The sequence below is a fragment of the Biomphalaria glabrata genome, chromosome 6 (assembly GCF_947242115.1).
Source record: "Biomphalaria glabrata chromosome 6, xgBioGlab47.1, whole genome shotgun sequence".
Taxonomy (NCBI): Eukaryota; Metazoa; Mollusca; class Gastropoda; family Planorbidae; genus Biomphalaria; species Biomphalaria glabrata.
This window is the reverse complement of record NC_074716.1, coordinates 45,879,754-45,906,159: the sequence shown is the minus strand read 5'-3', so window position 1 is coordinate 45,906,159 and position 26,406 is coordinate 45,879,754. Positions and strand designations below refer to the sequence as shown.

At 32.8% G+C, this 26,406-nt stretch overlaps 1 protein-coding gene across 5 annotated transcripts; it reads right to left on the bottom strand.

Moving 5' to 3' along the window:
- Window positions 1-577: 577 nt before the first annotated feature.
- On the bottom strand, window positions 578-25,241 carry LOC106078326 (ADP-ribosylation factor GTPase-activating protein 2). Of its 5 annotated transcripts, none has more exons than XR_008778656.1 (15): window positions 25,087-25,241; window positions 20,619-20,810; window positions 20,072-20,203; window positions 18,706-18,744; window positions 15,569-15,755; window positions 14,981-15,102; window positions 11,702-11,844; window positions 10,805-10,933; window positions 10,373-10,543; window positions 10,122-10,262; window positions 9,519-9,584; window positions 7,596-7,725; window positions 6,466-6,684; window positions 4,537-4,649; window positions 578-2,116 (listed from the first exon to the last, which is right to left on the bottom strand). XR_008778656.1 is itself a non-coding variant. In XM_056033678.1 (15 exons), the coding sequence occupies exons 1-14, from the start codon at window positions 25,156-25,158 to the stop codon at window positions 5,571-5,573; spliced, it is 1,752 nt and encodes a 583-aa protein (XP_055889653.1). In that variant the 5' UTR covers window positions 25,159-25,241; the 3' UTR covers window positions 578-2,116; window positions 5,533-5,570. The 5 variants fall into 5 exon arrangements, 2 of the variants coding, with proteins under 2 accessions (XP_055889653.1, XP_055889652.1); XM_056033678.1 differs by lacking the exon at window positions 4,537-4,649 and adding an exon at window positions 5,533-5,579; XR_008778658.1 differs by lacking the exon at window positions 9,519-9,584.
- Window positions 25,242-26,406: the final 1,165 nt, after the last annotated feature.

Sequence of the window (26,406 nt, the reverse complement as noted above, 5' to 3'; positions counted from 1 at the left end):
AGCTGAAAAGGCGTTTTGCTAATAAACATGCAGTGGTCAAAAGAGGGAAATCATATTTATTTCATAATGCCGATATAACAGCCACACTTTCTTTATAAAAAAAATATGTTGGCTTATTATCATGTTCCACAAAAAAAGTAAAGATCCGCCAACTTTTCGTGGTAGATTCTACATTGAAAGTACCAGTTCATTACTAAAGCTGAAAAGGCGTTTTGCTAATAAACATGCAGTGGTCAAAAGAGGGAAATCAGAGGCTCTTTTCTCACAATGTACAATTTGAAAAAAAAAAAAATGTCTTGCATGGAGCTTCACAAGTACATTTGCACTAATGATGTACAAATGGGAAAAAAGACATTGTCTAAGAATAGTGATACTAAATATAGTCAGGTTCTACATTTGATCGGCTGCAATGTTTCAGCAAAATAGTGTGTCATCCTAGATCTTGTTCTTTCAAGTTTACTTTTTTTTGTTTTTTATTTTTGTGTGTCCTCCTTTTGTCCTCCACTGAGTGTGCTAGTATTTGGTAACCTTATGCATTGAAAACTACTAACCAACAAACAAAATATAACCAGAAAAAAAGTGTATCTGTACATTTTATTGAAAGAAACCCCTCCAAGGAAATAACATTTGTATAGGAAATACACATAACACAAGGAAATCACCCCAAATAATCTACATTTCGTTTTAAAAAAAACAAACAAAGTTATGTCTAGCAGTTGTTACATCTTCACTTCAGTCATAAGTGCATTCAGTTTTCTGAAAACAGGCAAAAAATAAAGTCTCTAAAAATGATATTGCCATTGTGAAGTTCTCTTGGCTTTTTGTTTCCCAAAAACAACTAGCAGATTTTTAATTAACCTCATCCTGGTTGAGCTGATGAGAAATTCTCTTCCGTTTGCTAAGTTTTACTGTACATTGGAGCGTTAAGATACATCAAAAAAAAAAAAGTCAAGAAAAACAATAAAGCTTACTAGTAGAAACATGCAATGGAGGTGGACATACATTTACACAACAGCCAGAAGTTTTTCTCCTATTTATCTCCCTCCCACCCATTTCATTCATTAAGTGTTCATCCTAGGGGGAAACAAAATAACAAAAGGAAGCTTTGGAAGCTAGGCTCCAGTTCAAATCCTGTACATTGGATACATTTACTTCAGCATGTCTTATGAATTCTCCATGAGAAAAGCTTCGCCTCTGATAAACTGTTCATTCAGTTCTATAAAGTATTAGCCTAAAAAGAATATTAACTTTTAGTAACAAGTTGTGCCTCTCACAGATTTCTGTTTAACCAAAGAACTGATCAACACTAACACTGACAGCCTAACATCATGTCAAACTACATAAAAGTATAACTGGGGGGAAAAAATGGAATTAAACAAATGTATTTAAGAATATTAACACATGACCTGACTGGAGATGAACTTAACACAACATGAAAAAAACATGGTACCTGACTGGACAATAACATATGCGTGCTAACAAACAAATCTTAAGTGACCATCTTAAAGAATAATCATTTATAAATAGCACAAAATAAAAATGTTAAAACTACAGTTCTATTTATAAATATACAGAGCTTTTTATTGTTAAAAGAGGTCTTATCATCAATTTTTATATAAGACTATGTAGCCAATTAGAGTGTTTAATGTACAAATACAAAAAAAAACAACTCTAAAAATGCGATGAAGTTTTTTACCTGCCTAAATTTCTGTGTTTTGGATAAGATCAATTGATTCACAATTTCTTCCAAGCATTTTATTTTTCATATTTCATAACAAAGTGGAGAGCGTCTCAAAACATATTTTTTTTAAATTGTAAATTTTTGTCAACACCAATCATCTAAGCAGGACAACTGAATAACAGAATATCTTGTCTACAGTATCACAATCAATAAAGTAATGAAAATAACTGGCACCATCATTCATCCTCATCATACACAACAAAAACACAATGTGTATCAAATATAAATTATCATATTCTCCCGCCATTGGCCCAGCTGTCTGTCCACACACTGAAAGCATGGACCGTCAGAATGGAGGTCATAAAGAACTTGGTGGAAATTATGGTCATATACATTGTCCGCGTCCTTAACACCTTGTGGTCATCCATAGCGATCCTGGGAAACAAACAGAACAAAACATTTTTAAAACACGACACAATCTAATATTTCAAACATTCAAAATAAGTCAAATACAAACAAAATCGTTAGATAAAAAAATACACAGAAAAAAAAAAAAGTTAAACAAGTACATGCCTATACAACAAACACATAATCTGCACTAGTGACATGGCCAAGGTCAGTTTAGAATAATAGTTAAAGGACATTTCAACATCGAAATCTCTTACTAGAATATTATTTGTGTTGTTAACAACTGTTGCTGTTCTAACTGGAATATTATTTATGTTGTTAACAACTGTTGCTGTTCTAACTGGAATATTATTTATGTTGTTAACAACTGTTGTTTAACTATCAGATCGTAAACCTGTATAGTGACAACAATAGACCTATTCATTCAAACAGGTTTTCAAGGGTATCATTTTTAGCATTAGTTTTTACTGTTTTGCCACTCACTCTAAATGAATTCCTTTATAACTTTAGATGACTATAGAAATTATGTATCCATTTGTCTTTAACTTTCCTTATTAAAAAGTCGTAGATCTAGCTATGACATAAAAAATTGTATGCAATTAATTTTTTTTTTATGCAAGTTTTAGTACCTAGCCACAAAAATTATTAGCCATAATATTTTAAAAAGCCCTCATTAAGCTAAAAATCTATATATTCAATTTAGGGTATAATAAAATATATATATATACAAAGGTCAACTCGTTGATTGTGAGGAAATATTCAATCAGTGATCATTTTGTCAAGACAGGGGGAAGGGGATTCAACCATTCTCTCAACTAAAACATTAAAATCACTAATTATGCCATTGGATGGATACATATGCAGGTTAAAAAAATTGGGAGATGGGTGTGTGTGTGTGTGTGTGTTTAAAAACAATCAATTAACTTATTAATAGAAAAAAGGTTTGTGTTTCACAAAGTAAGTATTGAACCTGTTGCCACTAGAAGCAACTAGACGGTTTCTGGTATAACATGTTGTTGTTACTGTCAAAGGCCTTTTTTAACCAATAGCTACAACAAAACATTAGTACTCAGTAATCCATAAGCTACTAAACATCTAAAAAAAAATCAGTGAAAAAGCGGTGCTCATTGCTGCTAGTTAAATTACTTCTCTAGTCCAACATTCGACAGCCAGAATATCAAGCAAATAATGTGGTTGCAACTAATGGACAGTGAATGGCTTTATGGTAATTATTGTACTTCAGGGTAGCAATTAATGCTTAATGGATGCACATTTTAATATACTGACCAGAAAAAGTCTATATAAAAATAAAAGATTTAATAAGGTCCTGAAACAAACTTAAAATATTTGAATAAATCTACTGCTGACATCTTTCAATGTCAGTTAATGCTAATTAATTTATTTTCTTTAGATGAAATACAATTACCAATACTGTTTTCTTTAACGTTTTTTCTTTCTTATAGTCTTATATATATATATATATATAATTCTATTTCTGTAAATATATATTTCTTTGGCACTCTAAATATATATGTAATTAAGTAAATATACATTTCTTTAGAACTGTTAATATTTATTTCTTTATCCCTCTAAATATATGTATATATTTATTTATATAAATATTTCATCAATCCTATAAAAAAAAATATTTTAATAATATAGAACCTAAAAGTTAGGTAGTTTGTTTAATGAGTTTGTTTAACAAAAAAAAAAATATTTACTAAATTATTGAGAGCAGAAATAAAACAACTTGTTTAATAAAGAATATTTCCTTACAAAAACAAAGTAAAATATTCCCAATAGTCATCTAAATACATTAGGCTTTAAGACTGACAGGGAACTTCCAATATATAAGCAACAGTTTATTTATTTAATAGGAAACATTCTTTTGAAAGTTCAATTTTTTTTAACTAGTTAAAATTTAGCTTAAGTAGTAGGTATCAAAAAAATGGTTTAATTCTTCCAAGCAAGCAAAGATTAAAATTGAAAATGAAATAGCTACAAAACAAAAGTAGAAGCTCTACAGCAATAAATAAAATGTAGAAGAAAGAACATTTTACTACAAGCTTGCACACATACAAAAAACAACAAGTTAATACTTTCTGTTAAATGTGTACATTACTATGATAATGAGTTTGACTATCAGAATCCGCTAGTTATAAATTGCTAGAAAGTGTGTACAGAGAGGTAAAGTCATAGTTAATATTGCAGGGAGCCATAGAGAAATTTAAAAAAAAACTAAAAACATCCAAATATCTTGCATACAAACTTTTTCATTTTGCTTTTTTAATTTTGAAACAAAAAAAAATGTACTATTTCGTATTTAACTATACAAGCATTTAGCTACGAAACAATGTTTATATAATTTTGTAAAAAAGTTTGGTACGCAAGAATCTAGAACTAAAATGTTAAGCTACAAAGAAGGAGACAAACACTCCAAGCCCTACCATTGTATACAAGCTTGCAGAGGGGAGCAGGTCAGATTTTCTCCCAGTATATGGACAAGAAAAAAACCTGACCCACACACATAAAAATATGGTCAGAAGTCATCACCCCATTCCTGAAAGATGATCACAAGCATGCGTTCAGTTCAAATAATCACATCTCTTCATCTAATGACACTGCCTACACATAGTAACTACTACACTCTATAGAAATTAATTATTTTAGAATTTCTTTCCTATTATATGTCTAGATGTTCAATAACCATTTCTCTCAAATTTAGAATTTAATAGTACATTCTTCACATTTTGTTTTTAAATTCAGTTAGTTCTAAGCCTATTATCATGCCTCAAAGATGTGTGAGGTTTAAGAAAAGAAACAAAAAAATAAGGGCACAACAAGGAAGTATATGTACTGCACACTTATTAATGTATTATTAGTTCATAAACATTATAAACATGAGAGTTGACAGAAGTTTTGATTAGCTTGGACAGTATTCAAACAAACCACAAAACTGAACAGTGTATCAATCTACCACTTTCAGATGAGCTCTGTCTCTTTATTTGTATGTAAAGAAACATATTAAACTTTAGACATCAAGTTGTTTTTTTTTTTTCTTTTCAAGAAACCTTAATTGTAGTTTGAGAAAAGGGGCAATCAAAACAGAGACTTGATCATCACCAGCTAACAAAGAAAAAAACTTGATGCACAATAGTATCATTCCTTCATTATGCATTTCTGAACCAATATTTGCTTTTTCATTGACCAAAATCACTTGAAATAATTTAGTTATTTTGTTTATAAACTTTTCGAAAAACACTCTATTTTGTTGTAAGAAAATTGACTCATTTAAACAAAAAAATAAAGGCTATTATTAAATCAACTCCAACCAAAAAAAAAAAAAACAATCTGAAGCAATAAAAAAAATAGTGTAGAGATAGAGAATATATAAAACTTTTAGAGAAAAAAAATATAAAAATTCCTCCACATTGATTGTTTACCTTGACTATATAATAAAGTATGTTAGATCTAAGTCTGGTTATTTACGCTGCAGGGAACAAACAATATAAAATGTATAGTTTATTGTCTCTCCAGACACTCTTCCACCAGACCATTGCATAACACTTCTTGAAGGACTAATTACAATATAAGTCAATGACTCCAATTATGCTTCAGGAACACATTATTATTTAAAATCAAAACACTTAAAGAGACAGACTAACATACAAGTGCAGCTATACAGTTAAAATAAACTGTTAAAACAAAATATGTTGAAATTGGCTAACAATATATAAATATTTGGCTGACAATGTCCAATACAAAATAGTGTTAATTTTTTAATTAGTTCTTTCAAGGACAGACTAAAAAAAAAAGTATTGACACATTTGAGAAAAGCCTGTCTATTGTTACCATTTCCTTAAAGACAATATATTCCAGTGAAATGGTCAAGCAAACATAACAAGTTGGATATAAGTGAAGTAGTGTGCATGTTTTCACAACTCACACAACTAAGAGCTGATTTGCTGCTCTGCTAAGGCAGCACCAGCTCTTCAGGGCTCATTGACTAAGCTGTGGTCTATCTTATTTGTCATAAACCACTATTAAAACAAAACAACCTTAATCATAGAGTGAAAAAGACCTAGAGATCTCTACTAATGCAGAAATTACTCCATACCTAAAGGCTACAAGTGTCTTGTATGGCTTGCACTACCAAGTGCCATATTAATTTTCCCAGCAGTAGGGAAATGACCATTTTAAGTTATTTGAACCAAGAAAATTGGGCCCTGAAAATCTCCACAAGGAGTTAAATCTGAAATCTGGATTTTGGCAACCTATAAACAATAAAAGCTTGACCATTTGATTCTCTATTATTCATCATATAATAGATATATTGAAAAAATGTATCAAAATTTCAATTCATCATTATTGCCTACCTGTAAACTGGACATAACTCCATTAGCCAGACTGGAGATTTTACCAGCTACTTTGGTGACTCCTTGCTTCACCCCATCCTTAATGTCCTGCAGATCAGGTGTGGCGCTGCTGTACTGTCGACGAGAACTGCTGCTGCCGCCACTGCCCCCTCCAAAGAAATCATCGCTAGAAATGGAAGACTGACCTTCCAGGCGACTTAAATTCTGCCTCACTTCAAACTGTGAACATAAAATGAGACATTCTCTTTCTAATTGTCAGCATTCTAGAACAGTAGTATATTATCTTAGCAATTAGGAAACCACAGTATAAGCTAAAACATTCTCATTATGTGTCTTTTATAAAGAACAAACATCTATTCCAAGATGAATCTCATTTTAAGTTACGGTACAAGCATACTTTTCTTGAAATTTCTACTTTCTAAATAGAGTGGAGTTTTAAGAAGTAAATAATAATAAATGAAGTCTATTGTGAACAAATAGTTTAGACAACTTAAAACCTAACATAAGAAAAACATTTTGAAAATTACAACAAAAAAAAATCTAGACCGGCAACAATTAATCTGTGTGATTAGAAATATGTTTTACCAATTGTTTTTGTTTAGCGCTATTTCATGCTTTTAGTTTTCTCAATAAGCTATGATTCTCTCACTCGTCTGGACTAGTTGGGAAAATGGGGGAGGTGGGGGGGGGGGGATATCTGGGAAAATTTTACAGAGATTGCTTATTAAAAGCCTTTATAAAAAAATAAGGAACAACCATAATTCAAACTCATGGTTCAAGCCTCCCCAAGCTGATATACTAACCAATCTGCAGATGAGGTTGTTATCTATTGTTTGTTTTAAACCTACTTTAAAGCAGCGACCTATAAAGTGGATTAATTCAGCTTAAACCACCATCAAGTACAATTTCTTTCCATTGTTCGAGATACCAAACAAAATAATTAATTACCAATAGTTAATTAGCTAATTGGTTAACTTTTTTTTTTATTGATTCTTGTATTGTCAGGTTTAAGAAATAACTGCAAAATTTCCACTTGATCTGAGATTGGGTGTTGAGAAATAACGTGTACAAACTTTTTACCAGACAGACAGAAAGACAGAGTGAGTTGATATAAGCTTTGTAAAAATTACATCATTTTCTCTGTTCCCAAAATATTGATCTGATGAGATGGCCTTGGCACTGCCAAATTTTTTTTGGGCACTATCACCAGAGTCAAAGGAGGATGAAGTAGTGTCGGGATTTTTCCTGCTTCGGCTAGACCTAAACACAAAATTTGAAAGAAAAAAATCTTTATAGCCTAAAGCAAATTAAGCCAAAAAGAATACTTTGGTACAACTTTTAAAAATTGAATTTAAGAACAAAAACGGTTTTCCATGCACCCCTATTTTTATAAGTAATACAATTAACAAAATCTCATATATTAAGGTTGAAATAGTCACTGAAATAAGTAATGAAATCTTCATTTATAAATTATTCTATCTTATTCTTATAGATTTTGTTAATTTAGGCTTAAACTTAAAACCTTAACAGTTTTAATCCAAACTTTTTTTATTATACCCCAGCTATTTTGGTAAAAAAGAATGAATAAACTTTTTAAAAGATATGTTTACAACATTAAGAACAACAAAAAAAGCATATTTGAAGTGAAACTTATTTTATAATTCAAGATGTGCACATGACCAGAATATCAAATTATCAGAAAGTGTCTACACATTTGAAATACCAAGTTCAAAATGAGATGTACAATTCTCATCAATCATCTTATAAAGTTCATATGTGTTTTGGATAAACTACTTCCGGATGTTTAATTCATATCATTTCATGTCTTCTCTATAGGTTTATATCAAACAACAACTGTGACATTTTAACCATATTGAGACAGAAATGCTCTATATAGGAGTGTTCTGTATTCAAAATACTCTGCCTGTACATCATTGAAATATCATATCCCAATTCTCTATCAATGCTACACTCATTCAGTTTGATAGTGACCTTGCTACAGCTGGTCCAAATAAAAAAATAAATTCAAAGCTGATTGTGCAGATTTTAAGTATTGATTAAGAAGTTAACTATAAATCTATTGATTGAGTTTGTTTTTTTATTGCCATAATAAAGCAAATTCTGAAATGTCTCCCTCAGCATTTCCCAAGCAATTATGTTTAAATGCAGAACAAAGCAATGATCTTAAGAACTGTGGCTTTATTTTAGAATTGGTAGCATCACCAGTAGGCTTATAGACTGTCTGTGTCATTTATAGCTTATTAGAGTATGTTATGAACACAGAAAAAAAAAGTAAAGTTCCCCTTTCAGACCTTGTGATCTAAGGGACAGAAGATGTAAAGGTCATCTGTTAAATGACCCATGGTTAATGAGGGTCTCATGTGGCCAGCACAATGACCAAAAGTCTTTACTTTTCCCTAACTAATGTCAGGTACCCATTAGAGGTGGGTGGACTCAGAGGCGCCCTTAAGATCCCGAAAGTATTAGTCCCAATCTTCACCGGGATTTGAACCAATGACCCCCCAGTTTGGAAGTCAAATGCTTTACCGCTCAGCCACCGCGCCTCCTATGAACAGAGTGTGTCTTTAAAAATACTTTTTTTTTACAACCTTGGTCAAGAAAATTCTTCAAATAATGAAACAACAAAAGAACACTGTGAATCATTAAAGAAAAAACAAAGACAACTGTAAAAAGTCAACTCAAGTCAACTATTATTTACACTGCTAAAGGTTTAAAATAGATGTCAAACATTTTTTTTTAATTTTAGTTTCATCGTTCAACAAGGCATTTCCTTTTCGTTTCATATTGTGAGTATGTTTGAGAATCACTTGAGAAAACTTATTCAGGGGCATCACATACACACAAAAATTACAACTTGGAAGGGCAAAGTGTAATGACACACAATCTTATTGACCGCATACAACTCAAAAAGTGCAAAGGAAGATATTCATTTTCATAAATTTGCAAAAAATGTACAACTATTTTTTGAAGAAAAAAAAAAAAGAAACCAAAGGGGGGTGGAGGATTTCATTGCTGATCCCACAAGTATTTACCATGTTTCATCTACACTGCTATTCTCTCCATCTCTTTCATTTTCTTTGTCTTCGTTATATAAAGAGCTGCATGCAAGAGAAAGAGTCAGACACAGAATAAAACAACAGCACTCAAAACAGAGTAATATCAATGGAATCCTTTTTTTAATGATAAAAATACATGGGAATACAAAACAATATAAGCAGCATAAAAAAAGTTTCTTTCATAACAAGAGTCCGGATATCAGGATAAGTGAGACATGTAAATATCATGCAGTAAGGGATAATATAGACTACATAAATGTAGAGTTAAAAAAAAAACAGCCTCAAAAACTAGAATAATTGTAATATTTATAACTTTTTTGAAAAACAAAGAAATAATATTTGTTTTAAGTCATAACTGTTAAAATGTAAAATTTACATGTTTAGTTACTTATTACATTAAAGAAAAACAAGTGTAAGCCATGTTATGCAGGTCAACTGCCCTGTAAATTAGCTTTCTTATGATATTAAAATATTAAATAAATATTCTGGTCAGCCATGCAACAGGAAAAAAAAAGAAAGATACAGAACAGCACAAGGTCTGAAACGATTTGAAATAGTAAGATTTTATCCCTCTATTACCTGTCTGTGTTTTTCTGTGAAATGGTCTCGGACGTATTTGATTTATCGTCAAATTTATCTATATCCCATCCTCCGCTTTTATTCTTGCTGCCCCAGCCTCCAAAATCATCATTCTTTGAAGTATTACTGTCTTCAGTGCGTCTAAAAGAAATAACATTATTATTACTCAAGTTTCATAACTTTAAAAGGAAAGGAGACCAACAAACAAGTTTTCTTTTTTAAGGATGCTGCATATTTTGTGAAATGCTTACTTGGAAGACCAACTGGAAACAATTTCAAATTCGTCATCAAAAAAATCTCTTTTACTTCTGGGTTTCTCTCCATAAGCATCAAAGTCTCGCCTGGTGGAATTACTGTTACCACCACTAGGAGTTTCTTGATTGATTACTTGCATGTCTGACAGAGCAGAATGACTGACTCCTCTACAGAATAAAAAATTAATTGATTGATTACTTGCATGTCTGACAGAGCAGAATGACTCCTCTACAGAATACAATTTTTTTTAAAATTTGGAAAAATCAAAACCATATGGTTAATACTTTTTAAATAATAATTGAAATGTACTAGCTGATACTCTTATATTAACCATAACATCTTTTTATCTAAAATATATCAAAAATGTAATCTAGTTTTGAAATTCCAGTTTAGAATTGGTATCACACAAAAGAAATAGAACAACTTACTTATTTCCCGCAAACCCCATTCCGAGTCTTTCAAATTGTTCAGCTTTTTTGGGGTCATTCTTCATCAGTTTTTCTTCTTCTTTCTTCCTCTGTAAGCTCATGTCCTGATAAGCTAGCCTCATACTGGCCCTAGTCATTGGATAGATTCGATTACTTTAATGGTAAAACAAATGAAGGATGTACATCTAACATTGGAAGTTAAATTTTCACTTAATTTAATAAGATTTTTTTTTTTTTTCAAATAAAATGGTTACAATAGCTATGGGAGGAAAAAAACATATGTTGAATGGTTATATAGTAAAAACTAATTTATTTAATGTACCGTACATACATAAGTATGTTACCGGCATCACATATACCCCCTCCCCCTAAATAAAATAAGTAAAAACAAAATCGTACAACCCACACCCTTATATATACCTGGCAAAAGAAACAGAAGACTTTAACATTGCAAGGTCTGAAAGGGGAACTTTCTTATAGCAAGTTTTGACATTACAGTATTGGAAAATTAGTTTAGTTGTTACTTACATGTCACAATTGATTACTGCATTGGTACTATTTAATTTGTTGAGGTTTATTATAAGATGTTCAAATGTACATTTCAAAACCACACAGCAAACTATAAGAGGTATAAAGACCCACCAGTATGTCCATAGATTTTGCTATGCTATGTTTACGAGTAGTTTAAATTTTGTAAACTGCACACCTTTGCATACCCTGCACAACTGTTTGTATAAACTTGTACAACCCATGTCATATGCATGAAAATATAGTAATATAAAGATACTAAGAAATATTGAATAATTAAAAAAAAATGTGAAACTAGGAAAAAAAAAATCACTTTTAAAGAGTCAATTGTTTTGTATATTAAAAAGACTGCATATAACTGCAACATACATTTGTTTCTCTTGCTCTTCTTTTGTTTTGGCCTCCTCAACAGCAATATTCTTAGCTAACTCCTCCCTTTCTTTATCAACTTGTTGAGCCCTGCTCTCAATGGCACCAAAATCTTTTTGTACACGCTGAGCACCAAGCCCTTTCTGGAAATACAAAAGTTGACACAAGTTAGTAAGTGAAACTATGTCAACTTCAGTTTAAGACTATCTTCAGTTTTGGTGTTTTGTGTGTGTGTGTTTATTATAAAGTAAACTACTAGCTAACATTTTATATCATTTATATACTGCCCTAAAAAGCCTCAAGTCAAGAAAATCCCCTGGACCCGATAAAATAACAAATGAAATGATTCGGGGACTAGGACCACAGGCCCAAAACTGTATACTTAACTTTATCAACAATACATGGATAACTGAAGACATACCACAGGAATGGAGAACCGCAAACATAATACCCATTTTAAAGAAAAATAAACCACCTGGTGACCCAAAAAGTTATAGACCAATATCTCTAACATCCAACATTGGCAAAATGGCAGAAAAAATGATCAATAACCGACTTTATTGGTGGCTAGAAAGTACTTGCTCACTCCACAATGCACATGCTGGCTTCAGGAAAGCAAGTAAAACAGAAGACCACCTCTTTCGTTTTATCCAGGACACAGTAGAAGGGTTTCATAAAAACAAGCACACTACAGCAGTATTTATAGATTTGCAGCAAGCCTATGATAGAGTGTGGAGAAAAGGTCTATTTTTGAAGATGAAAAAAATGGGCATCCATGGAAAAATGTACAGCTGGATCAGGGCATTCTTAAAAAACAGAACCATCCAAACCCGATTCGAAGGTACCATCTCTAGTAAAAAAAAGTTTGGAAGAAGAACTACCACAAGGTTCAGCCCTTAGCTGCATTCTCTTTCTAATCTTCATGAACGACCTCCCAGACCTCATTTCGGTCAATAAGGCACTTTATGCAGACGACCTTTTAATTTGGACTACAGAGAAATATCCAGTGCTGACTAGTTCCAAACTAAATAGAGCCCTCACAACTATCTCAACATATTCAAAATTATGGAAGATGGAAATAAACAAAGAAAAGTCAGTTTGTTCAATCTTTAGCCACAGCAACAAAACAGCAAAAAGAAACTACATCCTAAAAATAGACTCTCAGCCAATAAATAAAGAAGAAAATCCAACATATCTTGGTGTAAAACTAGACCAAAGACTGTATCTAAAACACTTATGGCAGATTTAAAAGAAAAGGCATCACAAAGATTAAACATAATAAAACACCTAGCAGGAACATCCTGGGGAGCTGAAAAGAAAACCTTAAGACAGTTATACACTGGATATGTCAGATCTGTAATGGATAACTGTCTCTCCATACAAGTAGCTGCCAACAAAACCTATCAATCATCATTAGATACAATCCAAAACCAAGCCTTGCGGCTAATTAGTGGAAGTATAAGAACTACTCCCACAGCAGCCTGTGAAATAGACTCCAATATATAACCTCTTACGTTAAGGCGCAACAGAGCAGCATTAGAAGCTATTGAGAGATACAGAAGGTTGGAGGACGATCATCCAAATAAATTACTAACACAGAGAAATAGGAAAAACAACCAAAAAAAGCAAAGGACTCTGATCCAACCTACTGACGAACTAGCCCTAAAACACCAACTACCCAATAACAGAGAAAAAATTACCAAGGTTTTCAAACATTACACCCGGACTAAACTACAAACAACCAACCATCAAAACACATTTACTAAATAACACCTTAACAAAAGAATCAAATCCACTGGAGCTCAAAGTAGGCACGCTTGAAACAATTGAAAACTATCAAAAAACAGCTATCCATATTTATACAGACGGATCGACTTTCAAAGCTACAATCAATTCTGGTCTTGGTGCCTTCCTGATCTTCCCTAAAAATAAACACTTTGAGATAAGCGCATCCTGTGGCGATTACTGCTCAAACTTCCAAGCCGAAATTGAGGCAATTACCATAGCACTACAGACAGTGAAAAACAAAATATATGAAGGAGTGCAACCACCATCAGATATTGTTGTCTTTACAGACTCCCAATCTACTCTGCAAGCACTTAACAGCAGTACCTCAAACAGGCCAAGAGAGTTGGCAACACTCATTGTGATAATCCATCAGATGATATCAAAATTAAATATCAATATCACACTACAGTGGATCCCTGGACACATTGGCATCATGGGAAATGAAAAGGCAGATAAGCTATCAAAGGCAGGTTCATCTATGGAACAACCAGATAGACCTGTTAACTACCTCACCCTAAGGTCAATGTTAGTCAACAATCACAAAGAGGAGTGGCTCAACCAATGGGCATCAGGAAACACAGGCAGAGCCATGTACATAGAAATGACTACGCCTAACAAACAGGACAGTATTAACTTCCTCCCCCGAAAAGAACAATCTACAATCTTCCAACTAAGAACAGGACACACACCACTATTAAATTACCACCTGAACAAAATAAACTCCACACAACTACCCCTTTGCAGACACTGCGCCCACCCCTTTGAAACCGTAAACCATATCCTCTTTGAATGCCCCTCCCTAATCCACCTTAGGCAGACCCTACTTCCATTACAGCCCAACATAACCAACACCCTGTACGGCAGTGCTGAACAACTGAAGAAAACAGCACACTTTTTTTCTTTGGCACAGTCTGCAAAAGAGCTCACAGCTCAGCAGCAATAAAGCTGGCTAGAAGAAGAAGAAGAATATCATTTCTATGCTACAAATGCAAGGACAAGTTCAAAGGAAATGTGACAAGTCTATTTTGATTTGTTAATATATTTCTAGCCAAAGAATGTGTAAAATAACATCAAATAAATCTAAATGAAAATCCTAAAAGTACCAATCACATTGATACATCTCTAATAATAATGACTAAGTTTGAATCAAAATTGTTTCTAGAAAAAAAAAATATTCAAAATTTACAACTAAAAAATAACACTGCAGTTTATAATCTCAGGATTAAACTACCAACTAGCAGTAATATTTTTTTTTTCAAACTAGACATACCTAAATATTACAAAAGAAAAACATATTTAATCATATTTATTTAAGCCCTTTATATTTCATCTTAAAACTTTATCAATACAGCTACTCACTTCTTTAAATAGAGATAAAACTATTATTCAATATAATTTATTATGTATTCTTCTTCAACCTAAAATTTTTGTTTTGAAGAAATTAAAAAATTAAATTTATTATTACGTCCGTAGACAGTCTCTAACAATTACCCCTTTTTTGGCTGCAGCTGGTTTTTTGGAGCCAATAATTGCCTTCCTCTGTTCTGCTTGACTTAAGGCTTGAGAAGGGGAAGTACTAAGTGCCGCTTCAACGTTGGGACCAATAGATGGATCTAAGAGCAAGACAAGTTTGATGACATTCATTTTACAAACAATTAATAAATGCATGGATACGTGTCCATGCATGTAGATGTGTGCATGAGAATACAAAATATGGCATTGCTTCTTGGTTAACATAACTAGTGCCACAATTTATGACCTATAAAATCACTTCTTCACCATTTTTCTTATGGCTAGCAAACTTTAAATGTCTCCAAAGATGAAATTATTAATTTTTAATGACATTAGTAAAAACCTAATGCACAGTCAAATGTGTTTTAAACCCATTTGCAATAATTAAAGAATCAGAATGCCAAATTTCCTGCTACTTTTGCACTAGAATTTCAAATGAAATGAATGACCCAATAAATGAAACAAACTTAAATGAGTGCAATTCCTACAGCAATAATATCTGAAGTCTACTTATTTTAAACAGAAAACTAAATTGAAAAATAAATCCAGCTAATTAAGGTTCCTTACCCACTTCTGCTTTACCATTTCTAACCACAGGTTTGGCTTGTGAGTTGGCTGTATTGGCTCCCAATCTGGCATTCTCTTCTACTGGGTAGGAAGCAAAGTCATCACCAGCATCTTGTGTGTGTTCAGAGAAAAAATCAACTTCTTTTTTTTCTGGTGAAGTGACTTCATGATGACTTTCAATGTGAAGCTTAACGTAAAATGAAAAAGTCAGTCAGTAAACAACATTCTCATATTCAACAAGGTTGTTTTGTTTTTATTCAAAAGCACAACTTTCTCTTGAAATAATTATGAATACTAATATGAAATAGGAGCATGCATTTGAAAATAACCAAAAACAAAAGCAATTAATTGCTAGAAAAGTTGTAACTGAAGACTTAAGCAAAAAAGAAAAATTGCTTCAACCCATCATATTCGTTATATGAATATATGCTGATTGAAAATATGTTGAATTAATATTGATGATTGGTTAGAATCAGGTGACAGACTAAAACACAAAATAAAAAATTTACCACAGAGTGGAACAATAAACACCAAGGATAAGTATACTTGCACTGCCCAAATACTAACCCTGATGTAAATCTCTAGATTGTAATATTTACCCACAAACAGATAGCTTGGAAAAGCGCCTAGGTCTCAAGATTCAGTGACCCAAATATAATATATATATATATATATATGTTGATATAGTACATAAAAAGTACATGGAATATGATATATATGGAAGACTAATAAAATGTAACAATTAGTTTAAGTGTATACTAACTAGTTTATGCAATATAAAACAATGCTCTTCAGCTAACTATAGGGATGGAGTAGTTTACACACAAAAATAAAAGCATTTTTAATTAGAAAAAGATGGATAAATAAATTGGAAGTACATTTCATCATTTTTTAATGCAAATAAAAATATCCATTCAAGAAATAAAATAAATTTAAAAAACAAATATTCAAAAAAAATATAACAGTAAAGTATTAAGACACACCACAAAGTAGTGCCTGCTTATATAATTGTGTAACCATCATAATAAAACCATTTTGAAACAATTGATCAACTCAAAAGAAAAAAAAAAAAAAAGAAAAATAATAACACAGGCTGAAACTCATTTCATGGTGTTACTAAACTAAAAGTTTCTTGAAAAAGTCAAGGACATTCGTATGACCCTTTCTTAGCAAGAAAAAAAAAACAACACATAAATCCTAGAGTTGCCAACTTCATGTCAGGGATATTGAATGTAATAATAACCTTCAGAATTTTTCATGCAAATATTTTCACAATCACTTTCTGTTGAAATACCATTGGCTGTTCCCACTTTCAGCAATCAATGCCTCAATCCAATATAGTCTCCAAATTTTACTTCAGCCTTATTATTTGTATACATATATTATAATTTGGTCATAGATATACTCAACATTGGCAAACCTAATCTATCATGATAGCAGAATATATAGTTTTTAGTTTGTGCTTTTATAATTAATATACAGACTAGTCTACCAAAGCTTACAGAAACCTTTATGAAATATGTGATATACAAATCGAAAAGACCATCAAATACACTTGTCAGACATCATTCATCATTAGTAAAAGCAATAGAGAAGTATTGTGCACATTTTACTTTATATAGACTAAACCAGTGATGGGAAAATGCTTTTTTTTCCCCACCATCTTTTGTAAAATGTTTGTACATGAGAATGAATTCTACTTGTCAACACATTTAGTCTAATAAGTTTAACTCTTATCAGAAATGTAAGAATGCTGTAATACATCAGCCTATTAATGCTTCTATTTGCATTTTTGAAAATGGACAGTGGGGTCATTCATCCAGAAGTGAAGAGTTAATACTTCAAAGAAAGAACAATTTCATGAGCCTGATGCTGTTGGGCGTCACTATTTAGTTTCTCTTTCTTAATGAAGAAAGAAACTATAATATATATCAGCCCCAACTTTTTTTAGGGCAAAGATCTGTCTTAATTAAAGATGACTTAGCGTTTTTCAAAACATGAAGGAATCTTTCTTCTAAAAGATTGGAATCTTTAGGTGTGAATTATATAATATTTAGTGTATTTCTTCCTACTTCAGTCAGAATCAACTTTATATCTGGTCCAGGCAATCTGAATATGATATAGACTAATCCTATATCAACAGGTGATGTTGCCACATCTTGATGATACATTGCTACATGTTTATCTTGATATAAGAGAGTAGAATGGTACCTAAACAATTTTCCCTTTCAATGAAAACATGCAAACAAGATGTAATTATATATTTTAGTATTGATGGAGATAGACTAAACATAACAGCAGCCAAACTGAAAGAAACAATCCAGCAAAGAATTTTTTTCCAGTTTTTCTAAATATTAAAAAAAAACAACAAATCAATGCAATCGTGGAAAAAGCTGTAAAAGTGTTAGCATAGTTTTTCATGTAAACATAAAATATTTTAAAGAGAAGTTGTTCCATCTACATCAGCAAAACTTAGTTCACTTTCTTTCAGGAAGTTAAAAATAAGAATTCTGAAAGATTCAGACTAACAACTAACATTGAAAAAGATTGTCTCTAAAAAATTAATACATTTTTTTTATTTCCAAGATTTCATAAAATTCCCATCACTGCTATTCAAGCAAGATAAATAAAATAACCAGTTCATTAGTTATTGCACTGTAATAGTTTTATTTATTTTTTAAACCAAAATAGACACATTAATAAGAGAGTAGAATAAGCGTATTGAAAGTTTGATAAGCTTCATTTAGCTTAGAAAAAGTATTTATGTTTACACTATAATTAGACTAACCAACACAAGTTAGCTCTGAAAATAAAATTCTGTTAAATATCAAATGATGTCAATGGATCTTTAAACAAGACCACTACATTTAATATATAAAAAAAAAACAAAAAAAAAACAGATTAACCAAAAACCTAACCCTTTCAATTTAATTTTAAAATTAATGAATTGGGTTTATCTTCTGTCTGATGGTACTGTTACCATTAAATAATAAGGTTCATCATTACTGAGTGATGTAACAGCCTTAATCTGACCTTGGCAATACGAAATAGATCTTATTTACCAGAGCATTGTGTTATAGTAATACACAAAATATAAAATGAATCTGAAGAAATTGGCAAAGCCCACAGTGTCTAACCTTTCCACCTTTAGCTCTATCCAGGTCATCAATAAACAGCTGGAATGACAAATATAATCTTTAAATCACAAAGTCCTTCATTTCAGACCAAAAGAAATCTGATTAATGACAATGTTTAAGCCAAGAGTGAATCTTTTGAGTAATTATTACCTAATTCTGATTTAAAAAAAAAACAACAAAAAAAAAGATACTTATTATCAAAACGGGGGGAAAAAAAGGGGAAAAAAAAACAACTCTCATCATAACATGACTAAATATGCCATTAATTCATTCTGCAATGGCTCATCAATATTTTTTGAATTGAAAATACCATACCAACAAAGCTTACTATAAGTGACCTTTATCAATTCAAATTGTATAAGTATATAGTCCTAATAGATTAAAAATGAAATAAATGTCCATTATAAGATATATTTTTTATTTAAATTTGGAAGGGCTTTTATAAACCACAACATATTGGTTACATTTTGATACAGGGCTGAAATTAAGATATAAATTTAAATTTAAACAAATTATGTTTGAACATCCAATGGTAGTCCAAGGAACATGCAAATAAGCAAAACTGATTTCTAGTTACTAAGATAATAATAACATGAAAAATGATGCAGAAGTTGGATGTACAAATTCTCATACAATTTAATAAAAATTTCTTTAATTTAATGTTTGAAAGAAATTAACCTAAAATTTATTTACAAATTTATTACAAAAAGTACAATAACCCAAGCTTTTCTACATTCTAACTTGCTGAGAAAGTAGGCCTATGTACATGACTTTAAATAATTATACTGTAAAATATGAAAAACTAAATTAATTTGTCATTTTAGATTGGTTCATACTTAACATGTGATCCCCTTTAGTAGAACACAGCACAATTTTAAAATATTCTAGCATAGTCTGACACAAAACAAAAGAAACCTAGTCAGCCTCATTTTATGAAGGGCAAATTGTTGAGCATGGGAGGAACGGTGGCTGAGTGGTAAAGCGCTTGGCTACCAAACTGGGGTTCAAATCCTGGTGAAGACTGGGATTTTTAATTTTGGGATTTTCGGGCGCCTCTGAGTCCACCCAGCTCTAATGTGTACCTGACATTAGTTGGGGAAAAATAAAGGCTGTTGGTCGTGCTGGCCACATGACACCCTCATTAACCATAGGCCACAGAATCAGATGACCTTTACATCATCTGCCCTATAGACCACAAGGTCTGAAAGGGGAACTTTACCTTTTTTTTTTAAATTGTTGAGCATATATCTTGTTGATCAGTCACAAAAGTAAATTAAAAAAAAAAAAAAAAAAAAAAAAAAACAGTTTCCTCCTGACCAACAAGACAAATATCTATGTAATCAATACCACACTGCTCAACACTCACCTTAGTACCATGCTGTCTCATCGCATGCTGTGCTAGAGACACAAGCTTATCCCTATAAAGAGTAGCCGCCCTGCTGTGATATTTCTTTTGGGCATCTGTTGTAGTGCAGCCATGTTGTTGAAAAAAGGCTCTCTATTAGAAAGATATAAATAAATGAACGGTTTTAAATGGATTTTGTTTTTCAAGAATTATAACAAGCTTGTTATTAGTGGATCTAACTATAATGGGAAATTTAAATTATAATTATATAAACTATGTACATAAGTATATTTAGGAAAGCATCTGTAAAATAAACAGTGCTTGTTAAATGGAACTCTGAAAAACATCAAAAAGACAACAAAAAAGATAAATGTGTTAAACACATATATATATATATATATATATAAGAATATAGACAAACTGAGCAAAAATTGTTAAGAATATTCTATAAACTAAAGACTAATTTTATCAGTTGTTATTTATATAAGCTACATAGAGGGCTCTACTAATTTTTTTTATCTTTAAAAATCATCTAGCTCTTATATAACTTTAATCTGTGTAAACATACAGCATTGGCATTGCCTCCAACTTGCATGGCTCTCAGCTGCAGCCATGTCCAGTTTGTGTCTAGCTGGGTAGAACGTATAAAGGTGACATGGACACCAAGAGACCTGTGCACAGCTGAGCAGTCAATGCACAGGAAGACACCATAAGTTACACTAGCCCAGGTTGGGTTACTGTGACCACAATCAAAGCATTGCTGAAATACAACACTCACAGTTATTCACAAAATACTAATTGTACAACTTGTTTAACAAAACACCATGCCATCACCTTTTTATAGATTTAATTTATGACGTAAAATATTGTAAATTTGTTTAGTAAATAAATCTAGTATTCTAGTAGACCTCTATTCATTAAATTATTAAAATAGAATAAGTAAAATAGTTGTGTCTTCAACTAGTCCTCTTTTGGTCAGTTTCTGTATCTGTTGACTTTTTAAAAATATAGGCCCATTTTATCTAGATCTAGAGTTAGAATGACTCTCCATTTCCTGGGCTCGAGACTAGATCTTAGACTTTGGTTAACTTTTAACTTCCTAACCTAATAATCTTTAATTATGAAGGAACATATGATTATTATCATTTAGACTCTATACTCTATATGAAGATGATTAACTTTTTATGACTTATAGATCTACAAAAAAAAAAAAAAGCAATCAATTTAAACTAATACAAACCTGATACTACAGTTACAGTCTACACTAAAGACAAGTTTAAACTCAAAACTGTCTCTCTGTAATCTGGACTCACCTATCTCTAACTTGTCTAGATCTAGATCGTAGAATGTAGATCTAGAATCTAGATGGACAGATCTACTAAAATGATCTAATTATTCTAATTCTAGATCTAGATCTAAATTATTCTAAATCTAACCCTAAACCTACTCAGTCAGTCTTACTATTATAAACTGTAAGTTTGTACTATGGTAGATTCTTATAACTGAACACCGACTTTCGGGAACTAGATCAATTTTTTATTTTATTTTTTTATTTGGTGAAGGTTTAACTTACAAAAAAACTGAAAGCAGATTCTTATTCTGCAACTAAAGGACTATAAAAATAGCTGTGTTCCTTAGTATTACCACCCATAGTCAAGATTTTATTTTAAAATAAATTGGGTCACCTCATGCTCCTATTTTGAACGCAGTTTTTGAGCTTTCTCCTTTAGTTGAACAGTGAGCACCGGTGTTGAACACCACTATGTAATTGCTAATAAATTATATCTGTGTTACTTAAAAATTATTTACATTGTAGTAAAAGAAGTAGATTCACTTTTGCAATATGTATTTATAGTCTATTTCCTCATATACACTCTCACTCTCTCTCTCTCTGTATATATATATATATAACTGCTTAGCATAGTCGGAAAGGCTTTTGCTAGAGTGTTACTAAAGCGATTACAGATCCTGGCAGATCGTGTTTATCCAGAGTCGCAGTGTGGCTTTAGGGCAGGAAGATCTACAACAGATATGATTTTCTCTCTGCGGCAGCTACAGGAGAAGAGCAGAGAACAAAAGCAGCCCCTCTTCATAGCTTTTATTGATTTGACCAAGGCCTTTGACCTTGTTAGCAGAAGCGGTCTGTTTGCTGTACTAGAGAGAATCGGCTGTCCAAATAAGTTAAGAAAACTAGTGTCAGCTTTTCACGAAAATATGCAGGGCACCGTTCAGTTTGGAAGTTCTTCCTCCAGGCCATTCTCCATTAAAAGCGGTGTAAAACAAGGATGTGTACTGGCCCCTACACTTTTTGGCATCTTCTTCTCAGTCGTACTATCCAGTGCTTTTAAATCCCTGGAAGACGGAATATACATCCATAGCAGATCCGATGGAAGGCTCTTTAACCTGGCACGTCTTAAAGCCAAAACGAAAAGGCGTCGTATCTTGATAAGGGAGCTGCTGTTTGCCGATGACGCGGCACTCGTATCTCACTCACAAGGAGGTCTACAGAAGCTAGTGAACGCCTTAGCAGCTGCTTGTCAAGAGTTTAGCCTTACTATAAGTCTCTCCAAGACCGAAATCCTGGCACAAGACATTGCAGAAATACCTATAATACAAATTGGGAACCACACCCTTTCAGTGGTGCAGGAATTTACCTACTTGGGTTCAACAATTGTCAGTAACCTAGACTTAGACATCGAGCTGACAAAAAGGATAGGAAAAGCTACCACAGCATTGGCAAAACTCTCCAAGCGCGTCTGGGAAAATGGTAAATTGACCACAGCGACCAAAATCCTAGTCTACAACGCCTGTGTTGTGAGCACTCTCCTTTATGGCAGTGAAAGCTGGTCAACATACATGTACCAAGAGCACAGATTGAATAGTTTCCACTTGCGCTGCCTGAGACGCATAATGGGCATCTCTTGGAGGGACCATGTCTCCAATCAGGAAGTTTTGAGACTGGCCAATATGAACAGCATGTATGCTCTCCTGACACAAAGGAGATTACGCTGGCAGATGGTAGAATCCCGAAAGATATCTTATATGCTGAGCTTGTGGAAGGAGTCAGACCCAAGGGCCGCCCAAGACTAACATATAGAGATGTCTGCAAGCGAGACATGAGAGCCTCAGGCATCAGTGAAAGTATGTGGGAAAACATAGCCAAAGACCGGAGTGCATGGAGACAGACTGTGCGTGCTGGGACAACCCTTGCTGAGAACAAAAGAATTGAAGCGGCTTTAATCAAGAGGGAAAAAAAGAAAGCTGCCCTGTCTGCTAGCCCTAAATCAGAGGCATACAAATGTACGAATTGTGGCAAAGTCTGCCGTTCTAGAATTGGCTTGATTAGCCACACCAGATTCTGCCACCTATCAAGATTAAGCCAAAACCAGTGACTCACTTGGGCGCATCCATTGCCTTTCGAGACAAAAGGAGCCATATATATATATATATATATATATATATATATCGTATAGATATAGTTTATTTATTTAAATACCTATATAATCTATGTGTAGAAACAGACAGAAATAAATTTATATAGATTATAGAGCTATACATTAATTATTTTAATTTAATAAACATGATATTTTCTACTAGGCTACTTGTATTTTCTCTCTGTCTTTCTTTTAAATCCCATCCAAGGACCCTCTTCTTGTTTTCATAATTTGGATGTTCGTTTTGTGAAACCTTAACATCCCCTCCCTCCCATAGATGATAGATGCTTATAATTCTTTTCATGACTCTCTCCCCCTTCCCTCTACTGCCTGTTGGATAGTTTGTGACACTACTCGCTAAGTGTATACCTCTCCTTACCGCCAGCTTATCTTGTGTGATCACCTGCAGTGGGCATGGTCTCTGGCTTCAAATTAGCAGCCCACACTTTTTCTTTCATTCATAAGTTATATATTCTAGATATCTCTATCTAGGTCATGTTTATTCATTGAACAAATCATAGATTTATTGATCCCAATAATATTTCATAATACGATTTTGCTGTGTTCAAAAAGGAGAATGAGCTGAATTCATTATTATTTGTTTGGACACCCCCTTTATTAATTTTATTTAACAGCTAACGGTATAAATGTGATTGGAATGTCTTTCTAAAGATGTTTGGAAGCTTATTTTGATATGCCCATCAGCCTACGATCAAACAGGCTCATGATATAGCCTTCATCCCTTATATGGGTATGAATTGCCGGGGGAGGTTATAACAACAGCTTTACATACATGGTTACCGCGAATCTAAATAACTGCCACCTGCTTTGGAAAAACTGAACCAAATTACCGGAACTTATCTAAAACTAGACATGCGCAGTCCCGAAACGTTGTTTTTAGCTCCAAACATCAAAACAAATGAATTACAAACAAAAAAAAAGCGACCCGTTCAAAAAGGAGAATTCGATGGGGTGTTCAAACTACAAGAGCCTCCTCTATAAGTATAGCATAGTACTGTCAAGTATAGATCTAGATCTACTAAGTTGTCAGAAGTTTCTGAATACTCTGAATTACTGAAGTTGAAGACACTTGAGTTTTGACTTGACAGTCACAGTGATTTGAGTGATTGAGATGATCATGACATTAATCTGAATTTATCATCATTGAGATGATTGACTATTGTCTGACAACAGAACATTCATTGATGATTAATCATGATCCTCGTATTGATGATGAGTTAAGTCCAATTTCAATTTAGATTGTTATTATAAATGTTATCATTATTTTAGATCTACTCAGTCAGTCTCAGAAGTCCGTCTGAGACTAAGGAAGAAGTTATTCAAGTTATTGAACTAACTCTAACTGAGACTGTCACTAGGTGACTAGTGTCACTGACTGTGAGAGCTCAGAACCACGACACTGAGTGAGTGACTGACAGAACTGAGAAATGTCAGAATGAGAATGAGATTTTATCAATTTTATGAGACTCTTGAGTCTCTTCTTAGACAGGACTAGATGTCTAGACAAAACGATCCTTTTAGAATTTTTGTTTAGACTGTTCAATTCAATCCATATTACACAGAGCAATATAAAAAACCTACCTTATTAGTGGGAACTGCTAAAAGTCGTTTAAAAATCTGTTTTATTTCATTCTCGACCGGGTGGTCTGCCATGATGGTTATGATGACGTTTCTTTGTAGATCACATGACCAATAATCGGAACGCAGTAAAACTTTCTCTTATTCTTATTGGTTAATTAGAGAATTTTATACAAGATTTGTTGGGTAACCAGCCGCCCGACAAAAGGAGGACATATAATATCCTCTATTTTTCAGGACGTGACCTCCGTCGAGCTAAATGTCCGGCCCTCGAATCACTACTCATAAGTCAAATTACTTTAATCGGTGACAAGTCGTTGTCAAGCAGAAGGTAGATCTATCTATCTAGTCATGGGCTATGGATGTAAAGCTGAAAACAAAGAATGTTGTCCTACATTTAAATTGTTTGACTTGCACTGCGATCTGAAATTCCAGGATATAAAGATTTATCTTCACATATGCATATAGGCCTATAACTATTCGAGGCTGCTTTCTTAGATCTTTTTCTTTTCATTTTTTTTTTTTTATGAATTACATAAAGTATGTTCCTTCTTAACAGAAGATGCGTCAATCCAGTGTGTGCTATAATCAGGTCCGCCGCTACGGCGCGCAATAACCTATTGTGCAATATATATATATATATATGTACACGCAGGCAGACAAATTTTGGGGGTGACCAAAATGTTATTCATTTAAAAAATTATATATATAGTTTCATAAAAAAAAATTACCACGTCGAACGGTCTTGATAGACAATTTTAAATGTATCTGTTCTGTTGATATATGACATTTACTTTAATCAATCGAATCATATTATATCTGGAAATATCTAGAATAAGAAAAAGAAAACATATGTTTGATTTTGCTGAACGAAAATCATATGAAAGCGCCAGTCACCAAAGACAAACGTCTCGCTAAGGCTAAAGCGCTTTTGGTCGCCTCCAAATGAGAGTATGGCATAATAAGGTCTTCTCGCTTACCAATATGTCTGTATATAAGCACTGGTTCTAATCATACCTTTGTATGACTCTGAGACCTGGGTGTTCTATACGAGGCATCTAAGGCTCCTCGAACGCTATCATCAAATGTGTCTTTCTTCCTTAATGGGCATAGTTGGAAAGACTACCTTACAAATAACCTTTTGGAGACCGGGGTAGAGTGTAGAATCACTACTTAAATTACCGTTTGACAGCTGCACTTGATTGGAGACACCTTTCCCTTATGGGTATGGCGATTTTTTTTATTTTTTTTTGATGAGGTAAAAATAAGATACCGTAACAGAGGTGTCCCCAGGAAGCGCTATAAAGATAAACTCAGATAGGC